Source organism: Chelonus insularis, unplaced genomic scaffold (genome assembly GCF_013357705.1).
Source record: "Chelonus insularis isolate UGA/USDA-ARS -01 unplaced genomic scaffold, ASM1335770v1 contig_18_pilon, whole genome shotgun sequence".
In the NCBI taxonomy this organism is placed as follows: domain Eukaryota; kingdom Metazoa; phylum Arthropoda; class Insecta; order Hymenoptera; family Braconidae; genus Chelonus; species Chelonus insularis.
This window is the reverse complement of record NW_023276419.1, coordinates 111,143-130,633: the sequence shown is the minus strand read 5'-3', so window position 1 is coordinate 130,633 and position 19,491 is coordinate 111,143. Positions and strand designations below refer to the sequence as shown.

Genomic DNA, 19,491 nt, shown 5'->3' with positions numbered 1-19,491 from the left:
AATAAAATTTAATTAGAGAAAAAATTGTCATTGAATTATTACTCGATTTTTCATGTTTCATGGCCGTCAAGAGAAAATAATTAATTGTTATTTTTTCACAACTTTTTTGCCGGAAAAATTTATCTGCCGACCTCCTTTCCACCTTCTATATCATAAATGAAATCATTTTACATAATAAAACGCAGTAATTGGGATGGATTCCGTTATATCATTTTTCAGGTGCTTTCTGCTACAGCTAATGGGGCGAAAATTTTAAGTAAAGCCTAGCCTTAAATATCCACTTCAAATGAAATTTATTAGAAACTTTCTCCGAAAAAATTTTGGTGATGGTAAAATTCGATTCTGGCATTCTCGAGGCCATAGTCCAGTACGCTGCCAACTCAGCTATTCTAAAATATGAATCTATTTGAATTAAAAATCTAACTATTACCCCACGTCCAACTAGCGTGCTCTCACAGCTCACATTTACAGAGCCAAGTAACACGTTATACTCTATACTGAAAAGTTCGCGCGTGACGTTACGACGCAATGTTTAATTATAAATATCTCGATAACTGATCAACATCATAAGATGATTTTCACTATACAATCAATAATGACCATGAGCTTTTATTTTAATCAAAAATGAGATTTATCTATCGAGTATCCATGGAGATACAGATTGGGCCACGCTCATGATTTCGTTTTTCGCACATATCGATATGATTTTAAGCCTCTTCTTAGTCAGTCTTATCTAAATGCCATCTGACGCGGACCTCTCTCTTTCTCGTGGTCACAATTTTTTTACGATGTATATAGATATATTTTCAATGTATTAATTGAACGAATGAAAGGTGTATATCCAGACTTGTACAAAATACCTTTTAAAAAGTATTTAAATACAAATACTCTTACTCCGTAAAGTATTCAAATACAAATACAAATACTGGGTTTTGTAAAAGTATTTAAATGCGGATAAATTTATTCAACAATTTCTGTATAAGCTACGGCGTTACATACAACGTTTAGCAAAGTTTTTATTGAGTACCTTATTGATATTTTACTTTGTATTTTAAAAACGATTTAGTGTATACTGAAAAAGATACTTTATTAGAAATGTTTAAATACAATCATCAAATATTTTTTGTTGTCAGTATTTCAAATAATATTTGAAATACTGACAAGTATGTTTATATCTCTCTTACGTTAATATTCATAAAAATGCAAATAATATTATTTATATATAGAGTATTTTAAAATATAAATTATGATAAATATAACTTAAGTTAATCTTTAAATATGAATAATAATGTTTATTTATACCTAATTTAGGAAGAGAAAAAATCTGATCCAATAATAGATACTGTAATAAATACAGCATAATCATAGGATAAATTAATTCTCCAACGGGATATTATTTCTTTCATTAAAAAAAAAGTTACTAACCATGTGACATGTATGAAAATAGGCTCTATCTGTTTATCATAACTAAATTTGTTACAAGTAATTGAAAACAGAATCTATGCGACTGATTCGAGTTCCTTCAACGGGATATTTCTTCTTGTAACGAAGTTACGTTTTTAGACCGATATTAGAGGAAATTAATGGGTCTAATGGATCGATCATCAGAAAAATTGTTTTATCGACCCATATAGAGTAACGCGAAATTTAAATTATAGGCAAAGCCTATTAAAACCATGTATTAGAGAGAGAGAGAGAGAGAGGGTCATCAGAAACATTATAGATTTGAGAGGAAGAGATATTGTGATGATTTTGTTGCCATGACGACTTTCCCACGCAACTCACCACAATAGTGGTGCGGGATAGTAAAGTAGGCGGAGTCAAGTGGTATAAAAGAGCTGGATTTTGCGGAGATCGTCACTTCACTTGTCTCCGAGGTACTAGACTGACGAGACCAACGAGAGTTGTAGCTCATGTTGTAAAACACAGAGTTGTAGCTCTGGCTAAGAGGTTGTAGCTTTTTAGTTCCTCGGAGAGTTGAAGCTTTCCAACCTTAGGACTTGGAGGGTTGTAGCCTTCCGGCCAGGAATTGATGCTCTTGGTATTAGTTAGCAATCGAGAGTTGGTGCTCACGATTGAGTTCGTGTGGGAGTTGTAGCTCCACGCTGACGAGTTGAAGCTCGTCTTTTCTTTAGGCAAGGTTGAAGTCTTCCCTCTAGGAGTTGTTAGCTTCTAGAGTACCCTGGGACGAGTTGTAGCACACACCCGTGTCCCTAGAGGAGTTGTAGCTCGTCGATTGCCTAGATAAGGTTGTAGCCTTTCCTCTGAGAGTTGTTAGCTCTCAGAGTATCCCGAGTATAAGGGCATTTTAAGATAAAGTTTATTTGTAAAGCTAGACAATTGGAAATCTCGAATGGAATAAATATATGTTGTGAATGGTTTACATAATAAAAGTTAGAATTGGATTTCAATTTATGTTTAGAGAAATTACTTTGTAACATATCCGCCATAGAATCCTGGGCCAGAAAATTTGATAATTTTTAAAATCTAAATTTTCTCGAGGATTCGCTTTAAGAAAATTTTAGTCGTTACATTCTTTCGCGGAAAAAAAGTTATTAACTGTTTTACATGACTGGAAACGGACTTTTTAAGTTGATAACAATTGGATTTGTTACAAACATTGTTTGAAAAACTCTATCTGCGCGCTGTTTTTTAATTTGGTTACTAGGAAATTTTTTGTATTACTGATAAAAATGTAACTAATTGTAATCGAATATATTCTCATCACAATTGTACTTGTGTTACAATCTGAAATTCTTTTGTATTGATTTGCAATAAAAAAAGGCAATAAGATTGTATTAGATACGTTAGATAAGAAGAGAGGGTAATGCCCATAAAAACCAGGGAAGGGATAATACCCTGTGGATTATGATAAGAGCTGGAGAAAGGGAAAGTGCCTGAGGGAAGGAGCCTCTTTAAGGGGGTAAAGAGTATGCGTACGGAGGGAACGAACATACGTAAGGAAGCGAGCGACGTGCGTACGGTAAACCTCTATCTCGTAATCACCATCAAACATAAGCGGGGTCTCCACTCCCAGGAAAGTTGGAGAAGAGTTTTCTTGCAACTCAAACTATAAGACTGCTATCCAGGTACGGGACGTAACATTCGCTCGAAATAAAGATAAATTGCATTCCACTCTTTAGTTAGGTCAAGTTAGACTTGAAATGGCAATTTTTCAACCTCGATCAAACTAGGCTGGAATATTTCTAGGCATGCTAATTTTGCTTAGAGATAGTTTTGGAGAGGATTTAAACTCAGCGTCAGGGTAAAAAAGGGGTAAGAATGCTCCAAAAGCCGTTTTCGCACATTTTTTGCTTCAACTATTATAGATATAGGAAAATGTTTTAAACAAAAGTTAGAAAAAATTTTAAAATCTACAACTTTTGTACAAGACATTTTTTCGCATCTATTGCGGTTTTTGCGAAAAATCGATTTAAAGTTACTTACTCTATAGAGTAATTACCACCTCTGGTTCGGGTGAAAACTTTCTTTTCATTTCAGACGTTGAGGATGCTAACCTTGTGACGTCAGCGTCTCTTTCTTTAATTGATAATATATAAACAAAACCCGGTCTTTCTTTTCTATGGGTTTGTTTTTGTTCCAATTTCTTTAAACACGTTTATTGTGCTTAAAAACTCGCAATGACTGCGAAAAGTGCGTCCGATACGCTATCTCTTTTACACTCAGTGCCGGGCCCTCAGCACAGCAATTTTGCTCTGCGACTAAAATCACTTGTCTGCATTGCTTGACTGTCAGCGAGCTTGTATAATGTACTATGTGTCAGCACTAATGGTCAGTCGAAAGAAAGTGGGCAAAAAATGCGCTGAATGCAATAAACTCATTCCCAGTCAAAAAAACCAGCCGCGGCATATTTTTTTTTAATTTAAAAATTAATTTAAACTATGAATCCACATATTTTATGTAATATCTCGTAAATGAAGCAAAAATCAGGCATACTTGACTGGAAAAATTTTTTTCCTTATACTACGAGGAAAATTTTAGTCACCTCACTTTTTGTGGATTCATTTTTATTTTTGAGATTTTTTATTTCAAGAAGTAAAAAAAATCATTTTCTGTGGCAGCCATGTTTAGTGATTATTACGCCATTTTATCGGTATTATAATTTTCTAATCGAATAAATGCTTGTCCCAAGACGTCTTTTCTCGGGCTTGGAAGAAGGGAAAGCAGACCCCAAATCATATCGACCTATATATCTTCTATCGGTACTAGGAGGTAAAATCTTCGAAAGACTTATGAAAATTTGTCTTTTAAGTAGCGTCCTCAAACAAGGGAACATCTCAGATCACCAATATAGATTTATGGAAGGGCGATCAACGGTAAATGCAATACTGACAGTACGAAGAGCAGTGCAAAAGTCCACAGAACGTAACGTGGTTGCATTACTCTTCGATATTTCAGGCGCGTTTGATAATGTATGGTGGCCTTAAGTTCTCGAAAGACTAAAGTCACGAAACTGCCCTAAAAATATCTTCGAAGTAATGCAAAATTACTTTACAGACCGTACAGTTAGCCTATCATGGGGAACTGGCTCAGTCACAAAAGTGGCCACGCCCTCAGCGATCTGTGCTTGGCCCACTGTGCAGAAATATTATGTTTTCTATGAGGAAGTCTAGGTCACAACAGCAGTCTACTCGCCAGCAGACAACTCAATCGCAGACGACTTGAGCCTCCAGGCATGGGGCTCAAAAACGACAGGCTGATTACCTCTGTGATAAGTGTAACAGCCTTAAGCATTATTTCGTTGATTGCAGGTCATTCTCGGCAATGTCAGAGGCAGAACGGTACTAGCTCATACTGGTAGTTCGTCTGTGCTTCAACTGCTTCGGCCATTATTCCATCCAGGTGTGTCAGTATGACAAGAAGTGCAGCAGGTGCAACCTGAAGCACTACACAATGATCCATACACCAAGAACAGCATCCCTAAGAAAGAGAGGGTATGGACTAGGCCAAGAACCGCAGCCAACTCAACCCGTTCAACAGCCATCAACCTCCCAGCAATGAGGTGGTGAAGTGCCATTTCCACGGCCAACTCCAAGTCACACTCATTAACTTAAACAGACTTTTCATCAGGTAATTCAGCATCTTAATCAACTCTCTGCAGTCAACTCTGATTATGTTTCAGTCAATTCTCCAAGTGATGGTGTGATTACTCATCATACAGACAACTCAACAATACAGGGTGACGAATCATGTCAATCTACATGTGCTAACAGGAGTAAAGAACGTTTCTCTGGTGACTCGATGGAAGGGATAACCTTGGCACACGAGGTTTCGGCCTCAGGAGGGTTGAGGGTCCTGGAAGAAGGGTCATTAGGTCTCGTCCGATCTCCTACAGCTAAAGAAAAGAGACAACTTCACCTCAGTCAGTTCTCAGACAACTCACATGATTCAATGATCACCAAAACTAATGCAGACATGGTAGATTCTCTTCAGCACTCAGAACTGCAGAAAAGACATGTATCAGCAATTCTTAAGTACAATCAGACAGCTCAGCAGTCTTACTCGCCACAGCCAATGCAGTGTTAATCTCAGACTACTCTCAGCTTCCAGTAAGACTCTTGATAGATTCAGGGTCTCAGCTGACCTTCATTTCATCAAGTGTGGTGAAGACGTGTCGACATCTTTATAGGATCAGATTGTTATGGTCTAATTGTGAAGCCAGGCATTGAACAGTTTCATCAGTCATCTCTAATAGCCCAAAATTCAATCTTTGGGTAGAAGCTAATTGATATGCTACAGAGACACAATGCTCAACTCAGCAAACTCACCATTCAGCAAGAGTCAATTCATACCAGCAAGTGTCTGATCTCTTGACGAAATTCTGGATTCAAGAAGAAGTTCCAGAGACTTCAGCCAGCCAACTTAGCCCAGAAGATCAATATTGTGAAGATCATTATGTACAAACTCATTCAAGAGATCAAGATGGTAGATACATAGTAAAAATACCACTGAATCTTCACCATCTCTTCTAGGCAACTCATCAGCAAGAGCTCATCAGTGTTTACAACACATGACCAGACGACTCACAAAGAATAACTCATATGCACGACTGTATCACAATTTTATGAAAGAGTATGGGTCACTGAACCACATGACACGAGCCAAGGCAAATCCAGTCAACTCACCAGTGTATTACTTGCCTCATCATGGTGTCTTACGAGAAGACAGTGTCACTACAAAACTCCGTGTAGTCTTCAATGGCTCAGGTCCATCGTCTAGTGGTCTGTCAGTGAATGATATTCAACATACAGGTGCCGAGGTCCAGAAAGACATTGCAGAGGTACTCATTTGGATCAGGCAGCATAAATTTGTGTTTACTTCAGACATTACGAAGATGTACAGACAAATCAAAATCCATCAAGATAACTGGGATCTTCAGAAGATCCTTTGGGTGGATGGACATTCCAACATCATCCCATATCAACTCACAACAGTCACGTATGGTACCAGGTCAGCTCCATTCCTGGCTATTCGTACAATAATCTAGCTCGTAAAAGATGAGGGTCATAAATTCCCTCTAGCTGTAGAGTCATTATTAAAAGGGAGATATGGGGACGATATTTTTAGAAGTGCGGACACAGTGAATCAACTTATAGACATCTCAACGCAAGTCAGTCAACTTTGCATGGCAGGTGGTTTCCCGTTGGCGAAATGGCATAGCATCTCAATAGCCTTCCTTAAATCAGTGACAGACAACTCATCAGAAGGACAGATCCACTCATTCGAGAGCAGTAAAACGAAATTACTCGGGCTCTCGTGGATCCTAGCGAACGACTCATTTAAGTTCAACTTAAAACCTCTTCGTGAGAAATCCAAGCTCACAAAGAGGTTTTCTATCAGAAACAGCGCAACTCTATGATTAACTTAGATTTCTAGCACCGTTCATTGTCAGAGCAAAGATTTTGCTGCAAGAAATCTGGCTAGATAAACTCTCATGGGATGAACCAGCCCCAGATCACATTATCTCCAAGTGGAACAGTATCAGATCAGAACTCATCCATGTTCCAGACCTCTCAATTCTACGGTGGCTGAAGACTACTCAGCAATCTACACAACTAGCTATGGCAGACTCCTTAGTAACATTGACCTGGATTCAGTCTCACTCATCCTGTTGGGAAGAGTTTGTGAAGAATCGAGTGTCGGCTATTCAATATCTCACTCCAATCAGCGTTTGGAGGTTTGTACCTGGCAAAGAAAATCCAGCGAATTGTGCTTCTAGAGGTATCAGCATATCCCAGCTTCAGAAGCACCCCCTGTGGTGGACAGGTCCACAGTGGTTAACAGCAGACGAATCATCATGGCCAACTCAATCATCAGTGTACGATTCAAAAGCTCAGCAAGAAGAGCGACCAGTGATCACGCTAAATACTCAGACAATTCACCACGATTATCATTGGGATATGATATACAGACATTCTCGTCTAATCAAATTGCTCAGAGTGACTGCAATTTGCTTCAGATTCTGTCGCTACACGCGGTCTGAGATGGTCTTTGTAATTCCTTTACGCAGACGATTCTTTTTAGTGAATGAACACTAACAGTTAATGGACAACTCACAAACATTTAGTAATTAATTATAAATATATTCATAGTTTAAGTGTTCTTGTTAATAAAAACTAAAAAACCGATATTATTTGTGTGTCTGAAAGGGCTTTTCTGAACCTTCTACCATCCAACCTCTTGAATTAATCCTACAGTCCACTTAATTCGATTTTTTCTCATCACGGCCGACTTGAAGTCAGAACATACATCGTAGATGTATAAGAAGACTAAATATATAAATGATTGTTTAATAATTCGATAATAAATTCTAATCCATAAATAATTAGTTAAAGGCTAAGCAAAAGGTTTTTCTATGATTATGCTTTTAGCTATAACAGTATCTATTATTGTTTCAAATTCTTTTTCTTCAATTGGTTATAAGCTAACAGATTCTCGCAACTTTGTTTACGTAATATGTAGAATTACGTTTCACAATAATAAATTGATTAAAAATGTTTTGCATAGTAATTCCCTAAATGACAAAAAAAACATTACGCGTTAGATAAACTCAAATGTATAGCATTGATTCCGTTTTTTATTGCTTATATCAGATTTAAACGTTATAAACCATTTATATAAACAAAACGTAGTCTATAACCTTCCTCATAACCTCTTCTACGGGCCTCCAATGTTTGGTTGCAGTCAAATTAGTATTTTAGACATTTTGGACCCTAATTGAGTATAAAACAGCGTGTTACTCAGCACTGTAAATGTAAGCTACAAGAGCGCACTAGTTTAAAGAGGGGCAAGAGTTGAATAGGGCAAAAAGTGCAGATGACGTGGCGTCGAGTATCTACCGCTGCTCTAGACAAACGATTGCTGAAAAAAACAATCCAATAGAATTTTTACTTATGAATATATTACTTATTAATTTTTCTACTTAATCCTATCTTTTTCTTTTTTTCTTCAATCCTATCGCAAACTTCTGTATTTAATTGTTTATAACAAAAATACTCTCTAGGAACTCTATGAATTTTAAACTAAGCACTTTTATATAATTCACGTGCTCCTCTCGATTACATTATTAAAAAATTGGTGTGAAGCCATTCGGGGCGCCCACACGAGGAACTTCCCATTAGACGATTTCGATTACAAATTGGCTTTCCTGAAATTTATGAACATTATCGTACAATAGGTATCAGCAACAATGTTCATTTGTAAGTCAAACTTGTTTAAGCTTTACGCTACCTAGTGACAATCGACACCAAAAATTCAAAAACATTTTGGAAATTACCAGAAAATGTTTAAGAAATAATGTACTATAAAATAGTCGTTATCGATTTCGTCATAAAAATAACTGTTTTGAAGACATTATGATATTTCATTTTTTTTTATATGAATTCCACACGTTAAAATGTCGAAATATGTTGAAATCCAGAAATTGTGAAATCAAACGATCATAATAATTTTCTCGTTAAAGGTCCCTTTTTTGGGACCTTTAACCTTGAATAACTTTGAAATGGTAGGTCCCCTGAAAAAAAACGTGGGACATAAAATATTCGCAAGAAAATTCTCTACAAAAAAGTACTTCATTTTTTTGTTGTAGGACCAACCGTTCTCGAGATATAAGTTTGAAACCTTCGCCAGTTTTGTATTGTAACTCTTTTTTTGCCCATAAAAAAAAACTAATCGACCAATTTTATTTAAAATCTTTTCACCTGTTCTTTGTCACATTCTTTATCGAATGCAATTGATCCGAAGTGGATATCTTAATTAGTTTTTGAGAAACCGTGAACGAAAGAAATAACTTGCAACCCGAACGCACATACGTACATACATACATCTTCTTAAAAACTATCGATATGAACTCCTCACATGTTAAAACATCGAGATCTGTCAAAATTCCAGCGTCGCCAAATCGGACCATTACAATAACTTCCTAATGGGAAGTTAAAAATTCATAAATTTTTAACTTCCCAGTGAGAAGTTATAGTAATGACATATCTCCACGTTTTAAGGTCCCCAGAGTCGAATACGATCGTTTTCCAGTGGACGTCTGTGTGGGTGTATGTACGTATGTGCGTTCGGAATTATTTTTCGCCTCAATTATCTTGAGAACAAAAAATGATATCGATGTGAAACCAACTGCATTCAACACATAATTGCGCAACTTAGAACTGATTCGGTTTTCAACAAAATCGGTCGAGCCATTCTTTTTGCAGAACCAAAAAACTAGCAAAAATGGAAAATGACCTGAATTTCTCAATTTATAAATTATACCATTTTTTAGACAAAATTTCAAAATCTTTTAAAAAATATGAATATTAAATGTTTAGAATAATTGTACAGAAATATGATGACAGTATTTCATAGAAAAAAAAAATTTTTAAAAAACGAAATCAGCAATAAAAAAATTTAAAACTCGTGTCAGGATTGGGAAAACAGCATTAAAGACGCTATAATAGTCAATAATATGGAATTGTGTTCATAACAATTGAACATTGTTACTAACAAGTGATTATTGATCATAGTAATATTTAAATAATAAGTTTTAAATTATTATAAACAATAAAAATAGGAACCCTTTCTATATATATGAGTACTTTCAACGCATAATTTTTATCTTTTACTAAAAAATGTTACCAACCGTATGACATAATTGAAAACATACTTTTTTCGTGTATAACAATGAAATTTTTTGTAAATAATGAAAGAAAGGATCTAAAAAGTACATTCGAATTCTTCTAACGCACAATTTTTTCTTTTACTGAAATAAAGTAACTAACCATATCAAATGAACAAAAACACACTCATTTCGTTCATAACAATTCCATTTGTTATAAAAAATGGAAACGGGTTCTATTCGAATTGTTTTTTCATTTTTTCCACTGGGAAGTTGGTCGTGTAAACCTTTCGGGTCGCACCCAGACCACTGCAGAGCACTGATACTTTAGTTATACATATATTCTTGTAGGGGATGATGAGGAGAGTATTTGTGCAAATTTTTATAACTTGTTATTTTTATGGTTTTTTTCAAATTTTTTTTTTATAAATAATATAAAGTACGAGATACATATTCTTTTAAAAAGCGTAACGCACTAAGTAATCATTGACGCTTGGTAATTTTTCCTAAAAATTTTTTTGTCTTCAACAATGTCTTATTCGGTCTAGCGACATATGTATTTTAGTTTTTTCTTATAAATTATTCGCTAGGATTACCTGCTTTTAAGGTTTTTTAGAATAATAAATTTGCTTTTCAAGGCTGACAGTTACATAGGAGAGGCAAAGCTTAGTCGAACGTGTGCATACTTCGTTCAAGTCCAGCTATGTGCATTTTTTTTCATAATTTTTTGTTTTCTTTTTAATATAAAAAGTTATTACGATAAATAATCTTTTTTCATAAATAATTGAAACATGTTTTTTATTCATTTGTTCTTTTATTCAATTTCAATTACATTTATTTATTTAAAAAATTATTATCTATCGTGCAGATGACCGAATAGTCCACTCCTAAAATGGCAATAAAATATTTAAAGATTGTTTAAAAGTACGAATGCGCAAAGTTGACGGAAAAAAAGCAGAAAAAAGGCGTTCACAACAGAGTACAAAATCGAAAAAATAAATTATTTTCAAAAATTCCAACAGGAAAATGTTCAGAAAACGATTCTGAACATTTCATAATGTTTTAAAATTTTATGAATAATAATTAATATTTTTTTTAAATTGATTAATTAAAAAGGTGCTCACTGGCACATTTCACCGAAACGATCAGAATGCTCAGTTTTGGTGCGCGCGTTAAGAGCGCTGCATCTTTTTACCTGTAACAGGTAAACATATGCTCTCGCGGACTTTTTTGTAGAGAATTCGATTGGGTGCCAATCACTAGAACTAACACATGCGCTATGTATTCGTGATAGACATTTCTTATGACCTCCATGAGCTCTCTGTAGCGTTCCTACTTACTCTCTTCTTTCGCTCGTATATCTGTCTCAGCCAGGGCTGAAAACTCAATGAAATATACGTGCTTAATATTATGGTCGAAGAGAGTAATATCCGGCTTATTGTGTTCAATATGTTGAGGCGTAGAGAGCGGGAAATTCTGAAGAATTTTCGCTCTCCAGTTCTTAACGACTGATTCAATTTTACCGGAAACATAGGGCAGCACTGGTATCTCGTTTATACTATAACAGTGTCTAAGGTGGTAATACAGCACTCTTAGGGCGGCGTTATGCCGGTGAATGTACGCTGAGCGCGCTAATAATAAGGTGATAAGACATGAAATAGCGTCTCATCTACATCACCGTGGCAAACTCGGCATCTTGTGTCCTCGAGTTGCTCGTGCATAACATACGCTGATAGGCGAGGGTGGAAAATACACCATCTTGGCAGGCCATAATGAATCCTTCGGTCTCAGAAAACAAGCCATCTGACTTGTGGTATTGGAAAGTCAGCTGGTGTGACAAGTCCTGTGTTTCGAGATGACGATAAAACACACCGTGTAAGGACTCTGCCACATATTCGTCGAGCAGTTTTAACTGCTCGGTTGTTTTAATATCGGCCTTTCGCAGCCTTCTGGTCAATTGCAAAAGCCTGAGACCGTCTGGGCTGCTAGGATCGAAAACTGAGCCGAGGTTATAAGAACGCATCCCTTCCTAATAATTCGAAGCTGTTCACGAACTTGAGAAGAGGATCAGAGCTCTCATAGATGTCATAAGCCAGGCCTATCACTAACTATTATTATTGTTGTTATTATTATGATTATTAATATTTTTTACCACCAAATTTTATTGTAAGCAAAGCGGGCGGGTATTCGCTAGTTAGAAAATTATTTAATCTGAAACCGTGAAATTTTAATTTAAAATAATCCACACAGAGTTAGTAAAATTTCGATTAATTAAAATACAATCTATAAGAAAGTTGGGCATCAGGTAGGAGGACAACCAGGTTCTACCTACCAAAATAATAAGAAATTGATTTCAGAAATGACCGTGGCCAATTGTTTTAATTGAACCAGCTGGCTCTAAAATGATTATTTAAAAAACGAGTAAATGAGAGCTTGAGTCTTGCAAGGGGTATGTCGCCACTGGTGATCATTTAACTCCGCTAATTTAAGGAATATGTATTAATCATCAAATTGACAAAAATAATTTTACTGCCAACACTGAAAATCCAAGTGCATTCTTGTTACACATCTAAACGTGTTAAATAGAATATCATCTATTTGATTAACATTGTAGTCACTTTTTACAGATTTCGAGTATGATATGAGACGAACGATCCTTACAATAACACGTCATATTACATAATCAAAATAATAATAATTTATTCAAAAACTTATAATCAAATTCAAGTCCAAACTGGCCCTACATTAGACTTTTTACTGTGGTTTATCGTATTTATAAAGTTTTTTGTTTATTACTGTTCAAATCCGTCAAATGTCATCGACACAGACGAAGTCGCAAGACTAAGCTAGTTTATTAATAATTAATAATCAAACTTGGCTTGTATGAGCTCATACAGTGAAATTGGTATTTGTCTTTACAATCATCAAGGTGGAACTATTGCCTTCATCTATGCATATCGATCATAGATGTTGATCTCGGGTCAATAAGTTGGGTCAGTAATTTATCTGGTTTTTGTGACTAAAGGGCTAAGCGAGGAACGATAAAAGTGATCTGACATGTTTGTCTGGTCACAAAGAGCAGAAAAAGCTATGGTTTATAAAAACACCGGAAGGTTGATAGACAAGGGTATAAATAGAATAATTGATATCGGGTAGGCAGGTTTAAGTAAACTCGTTATTATTTGACCTTCAGACTGAAGATATGCGAGTATGATGGTGGTATGTTGATTTGGTGACTATGATGTTGTATTAAAAGTATATAATTATTCAGCTACAAGAAACTAGGTGCTTTATGTACAATAAATCCTTTTTAGTTCTAATAAAAGAAGAATCTATAATTATTCAATATAGGTGTCACATCGTTTATAAATAATTTCCGAAGATTATTAGGTAATAAATCTTTTTTATGATATCTTATTTTCATTGACATCAATATTTGAGACTTTAAAGAAAATCATAAAATTGTACGTAATTTTCTTTTATTAGTTGTGAATGATTCAATAGCTTATGATCCATTCTACCCCGATTCCTAATTACGTTTCTTTCAATAATACATGAAGTGCCTACTATTTGTAACTATTTTCTTCTACAGTTGAGCGCAGTCGGGATACTTACTTGATTATTTAAAGACAACAAATGAGAATAAAAATATCTGATGAAGAAAATTAAAAGTACTATAATTTTGTACTCTTGTAGTGAAAATATGCAGTTGTTTGTGATGTTAATTAAATTATTTCTGTTACTAAGTCAACTTTTCTTTAATAAAAACTGATGGAAATCAATAATAAATTGTCTTAAACAAAAAGATTTAGTTTTTATTTATGTAACATATTAAGTAACTTTTTTTTTAGTAAAAGGAAATGCATTGCGTTGAAAGAACTCGTATATATTGCATTAATCTGGTTTTTAGTGTTTACAAAAAATTTAATTGTAATAACCAATGTACATATACACGAAGCAGCCTACATTACTTCTGACATCTTCTTTCTCATGTCTGCAAAGTTTCATCGGAATGAGTTCAGCCGTTTCCGAGATTACCCCGGACAAACAGGCGAAAATAAATGGTAATTTACGTTTTAATGGTACGCGAATATCTCTCTGAGCTTAGTTTGAGGCAATTTTTTATAAAATTATAAATAGACACTTCAATTTTATTTATATAGATAATTTTTATTCGATTGAAGTAAAATAGAATACTTTTATTCATTTTAAATCATAGGATTGGTAAGTATATCGACTTTACTCTCAATGAAAATAAATGAATTGTATCTACTTGAACATATAATTAATTTGAATTAAAGATCTCTGGAAATAGCGATAAATTATAAAAACTGTATAAAAAAATTATTACTGTTTACCTTTCTGTCGTGCTTTTGACAAATTCACCTTTCCATAGTCCGCAAGTTAATTCGTGTGTTGTAGCAATGAAAAATATGACATTAATCAGAAATAAAACTCCTATCGGTCCATAAAAATATGCTAAGATCTCAGTATCTCCTGAAAATAAAAAAATTTGGCATGTAATGAATATCCATTTGAATAATAAATAGATAAAGTAACCAAATTAAGGTTGGACTTTACTAGTCCAGTGGTGCATAATGTACATATTATTATTCTAATATTGAGATAATATCATACTCATACACTGTCAACCCGTTGTCGAGATGCACGCAACCCTGACTGGTTGGGAGATGATTCTAATAGTGATTCAAATGGTAAAGATACTGACTCAGGTTTATCAGATGCAAGTTTAGAGCGCAGTGACCACAATACGGACACGCGACAATCAGAAGATGATAGTGAGGAGGAACTGACTGATAATAAAATAAAAAAAACTGGATTTCTTCTCGGAAAAGATGGTGCTACAGAATGGACAACTACTCTTCCTAATCAGAAGAAAAGAAGGAAAAAACAAGATATAATTTTTCATCTACCTGGAGTACAGACAAAGTGCAAGACATGCCTAATCTCCGCTGCAATGTTGAAAATTATTTTTTCCTGACAGCTCTATACAAAAAATTGTTCACTTTACTAATCTCCGACTCCAAATTTATGGAGCCGTCATATACAAATAAGTCACATATCCGTCTTAAAAATCTAAATGAAATCCAAGCTTTATTTAGATTGCTATATCTAATTGGTGTTAGAAAAGGAACTCATATTAATGCAAAGGAATTATGGGCAACTGATGGTAATTCCCCAGATTGCTATCGAGTAGTTTTTAGTCAAACGAAATTTAGTTGATGATATTAATGATACTGCAAATCAGTTGAAAACAACTAAAGGAGGTCATTGTCATCTTTGTCCTCGTCGAGAAAACCGTAAAAAAGTGAAAAAGAATGTATTTCTTGTGTCAAACAATGTGTAGACCACAACACACAAAATTCATTTGTAAATAATGTTTTTCAAAAATACCTGTTGATCAAATATAAGACTTTTTACTAGTCATAAAATAATTTGTTGCAATAAGAGTTTTACTTGTGTTATATTTACTCTAAGAGAGATTTTTATGTTCATCAGTTCATAAGTGCATAAGTTTAAAAGTATTAATAAGTTTTGAAAATGATTAATATTTCATAATTAAAGTATTTTGTCATAAGATTACTTATTGTGATAAGAATTGATTAGAAAAAAATCTATGCTTTTTAGTACATGAGCGCTTTACGTATATTTCAAGTGTTTACTAAAAAATAATAGTATTATGAAAATTTTTGTGTAATAATCTACGTCAATGTATGCAAATAAATGTACTGTTTGGCAAAGAAATAAATTTTCATAGTTTAAAAATCAATTTATGGGTCGAGTGAAATTTCTTTTAAGAGTCATTCTATCAATTAATTTAATTCCAATTAAATATTCGCGCCCATTATATAGATATTCTTCAAAGTCCAGTCAATGAGCATTTTTAACCCATTAACGCTGAGGTGATCAGAATTTTTGCTAACTTTTCAACGTGTTTATTTATTATGTTATTGGACCAAAAAAATAATGCAATACCTCTAATCCTATGCGAAATTTGATGTTCTTTCAGAATCTGAGCCCAAAATTTCGATTAGACACCGAGAAAAAAAAATATGGTCGATCTAAACGTGAAAAACGTGAAAATTTTCGAAAAAAAATTGTTTTCGCATTTTTTTTCACAATGATACCGCAAAGGTATCGACTTTTTACTATGATCAGAGGTGATCATGGCACTCGAACATTAAGAGGAATTTTTTTCAGAAAATTTCATCGACGCGTTTCTTCAAAATGGCGGCGAGAATGAAAAAATTTTATAAAAATCTTAATCTATCGTTTTCTTAAAAACTATAAACTTTAGAAAAATATTTTTAAGAAGAAAAATGTTTTTAAATTAGTCAAAGAACACTCTTAAATTTTTTCAGAATTTTTGAATCCAATTTTTGATTTTCGAAAATTTCAAAAAATCCAATTTTTCAAACATATCTAAAAAATTTATGAGTGTTCTTTGACTACTTTGCTGATTCTGTACATATACATTGTTTTTTTCTACTCTTAGCATTACCCAGAGACAACGGCGTGGACGTGGTAGAACTTTGTCTCTTTTGGGGTGCTTTTTTTTCGTGAGTCCCCTTGCCTCTCACTTTAACATTTCTTTCATCAGTGCTTCTTTGCCCAACAATTATTGCATACATATAGATTGCATTTTTCACAATAGATCCTTGTTCTTATTGGACATTTTTCAGTTGAACAATTTTTTAATTTGTCCCTATTAGATCGTGTATGAACTGTTTTACTTGTTTGACTTTTTTGAATATAATATTTAGCAATCGAAATAGTTAACTCTTTTATTCCAACTTTTTTCTTTCCATCGCATGTAGCATTGAAAATTACGAGGGAATTTGTAATAGATGCCTGTATAAATCTTATAAAAACGACCCATGTCCATTTTTTGGAACGTATACTTGGAAGTACATTATTGCAGTGTCCATCATGCACGTCAACACCGCCCATAAATTTGTTGTACAAATGAAAAGCTTGCGGAAAAGCTAAATCAGTTTTGGATCGATCTTCTCGAAGTTGATAGTGGACTTACACCTGCAGCAGTTGAAGCTATTGAAACGGGCTTCGAATCCATAATAGTGATGAAATTTATGCCACTATTTTGATCATGTTTTACAATATAAGTACCTCGTGGAGCTTTCTTTTCAAGTATATTCTTTTCTTTGACTCGATTGTCTCTTATAGTGCCAGTGCATTTCAAACGTAATTTTTGCAAGTGTAAAATCAAATCCATATTTGTAAAAAAATTATCAAAGTACAAATGAAATGCAGGGATTTTATTATAATTTATTAGCCGAAAAAAAGGTTCTAATAAATGCAATACTACACGAGTACCTAAAGCACATTTTGCTAATTTGTTTCCGGTTTGGGAATTTTTACCGCAATATAGATCTCAATTCAGTAGATAGCCGTCTGAAGTGCATAAACCCCAAAATTTCAAACCAAACCTTATTGGTTTTCCTCGAATAAATTGTTTCAATACAGTTTTTGCATAAGACTTGGCCATCATTTCATCAATAGATATAGAAGTTTTCCATATTCCGAACTTTAGGAGGTTGTTTTGGAAAATTTTCAACATCGAACGAACCCGCCACCCTTTATCGTTTAGATCCTCGTCTTTAGCTTTTGAATATTATATTTTAGACTTGATTTCTTCAAACTTATCACGAGTCATTGCAGAAGAAACAATTTCACTAGATAAGAATGGATCAAATGACCAATAATCTCTCTGAGACTTTCTTTTATTGAATGAACTGAAAATAACTATACCTATAAAAGTGTCAAGATCTTGTAATTTCACATCATAATTATTCTCTTTAGACGCATCAATTATATATTGTTTCATTTCGGCGGAAAAAAAGGTTTCAAACAATTGGAAAGGCTCGCACGCCTGTATATTCTTTTTTGCAGCTTCAGATAATAATATTGTTTCTTCACAAGTATTTGGATATGACTTCTCGCCATCGATCCAAATGAATTCGTGATTTTTTTCAAGTTTATCTAAGTTTTCAGAATAAGTAGCACAAGCTTTTTTATAAGTAATATTTGGTATTGTGAATTCATGTTCAGAATCTGAATCAGATATCGAATCACAATCAGAATCAGAATCATCGGAGCCTGAATTGTCTGCATTCAGAATCGATATGTTTTCGTCGGAATCACTATCCGAATAATCTGATTCATACTCTGCATGCGATGAAGCAGAAGATCTTGAACGTTTTCGTAAAATAACAAATGTATTGAAAAAGTGACAACCAATATTTGAATTATATGCTTTACTTATAATTCATGTACAAATTGTATAGAACATATGTGTCTATGCACAAATGAAAGGATGTGTGAATTTGTTTGTGAATTTTGTAGTGGTAGATAGAAACAAAATTTTATGTACAATTCAACAAAAATTTTTTTCTCTAAACATATAGACTGGAGACGCGTTGGCTCAGTCGTCAAGGCGTCGGATTGCTAAGCGGAAGGTTCGTAGTTCGCGAATCCCTTCTCTGATGATTTTTCGAGCAGGCACCACTGTTTACAAACAATGTGCCTTCTTCAACGCGTGCTCGTCGTGGCTAGAGATGCGATGCTCTTTGTGACCGCACGTTGATCGCCACGGCTTCGAATAAGGACAGGCGTGAATCTGACCAATTTACACTGAATCCACTCCGGTCAAAAAATACATTACAACCCATAGCTATTAGGAGTAGACTGTGATGTACGGCTATAGATCTTTCGAGATCTGAACGCCACACATTTATTTCATTGATTTAAACCTATAGACTTAACGAAAAAATTTTTAAGAACAAAAAAGTCTTAAAATTAGGCAATATACACTCTCAAATTTTTTCAAAAATTTTTTAGATATGTTTGAAAAATTGGATTTTTTGAAATTTTCGAAAATCAAAAATTGGATTCAAAAATTCTGAAAAAATTTAAGAGTGTTCTTTGACTAATTTAAAAACATTTTTCTTCTTAAAAATATTTTTCTAAAGTTTATAGTTTTTAAGAAAACGATAGATTAAGATTTTTATAAAATTTTTTCATTCTCGCCGCCATTTTGAAGAAACGCGTCGATGAAATTTTCTGAAAAAAATTCCTCTTAATGTTCGAGTGCCATGATCACCTCTGATCATAGTAAAAAGTCGATACCTTTGCGGTATCATTGTGAAAAAAAATGCGAAAACAATTTTTTTTCGAAAATTTTCACGTTTTTCACGTTTAGATCGACCATATTTTTTTTTCTCGGTGTCTAATCGAAATTTTGGGCTCAGATTCTGAAAGAACATCAAATTTCGCATAGGATTAGAGGTATTGCATTATTTTTTTGGTCCAATAACATAATAAAT

General features: G+C 34.0%; 1 protein-coding gene across 1 annotated transcript in view; it reads right to left on the bottom strand.

The window, feature by feature from the left end:
• mthl1 (methuselah-like 1) overlaps nucleotides 1–19,491 on the bottom strand; it is a 75,382-nt gene that overhangs the window by 3,041 nt on the left and 52,850 nt on the right. Inside the window, exon 6 of the mRNA XM_035078972.1 lies at nucleotides 14,485–14,623. Within this exon, the coding sequence (XP_034934863.1) occupies nucleotides 14,485–14,623 (139 nt within the window). The remainder of the gene's footprint in view (nucleotides 1–14,484; nucleotides 14,624–19,491) is intronic.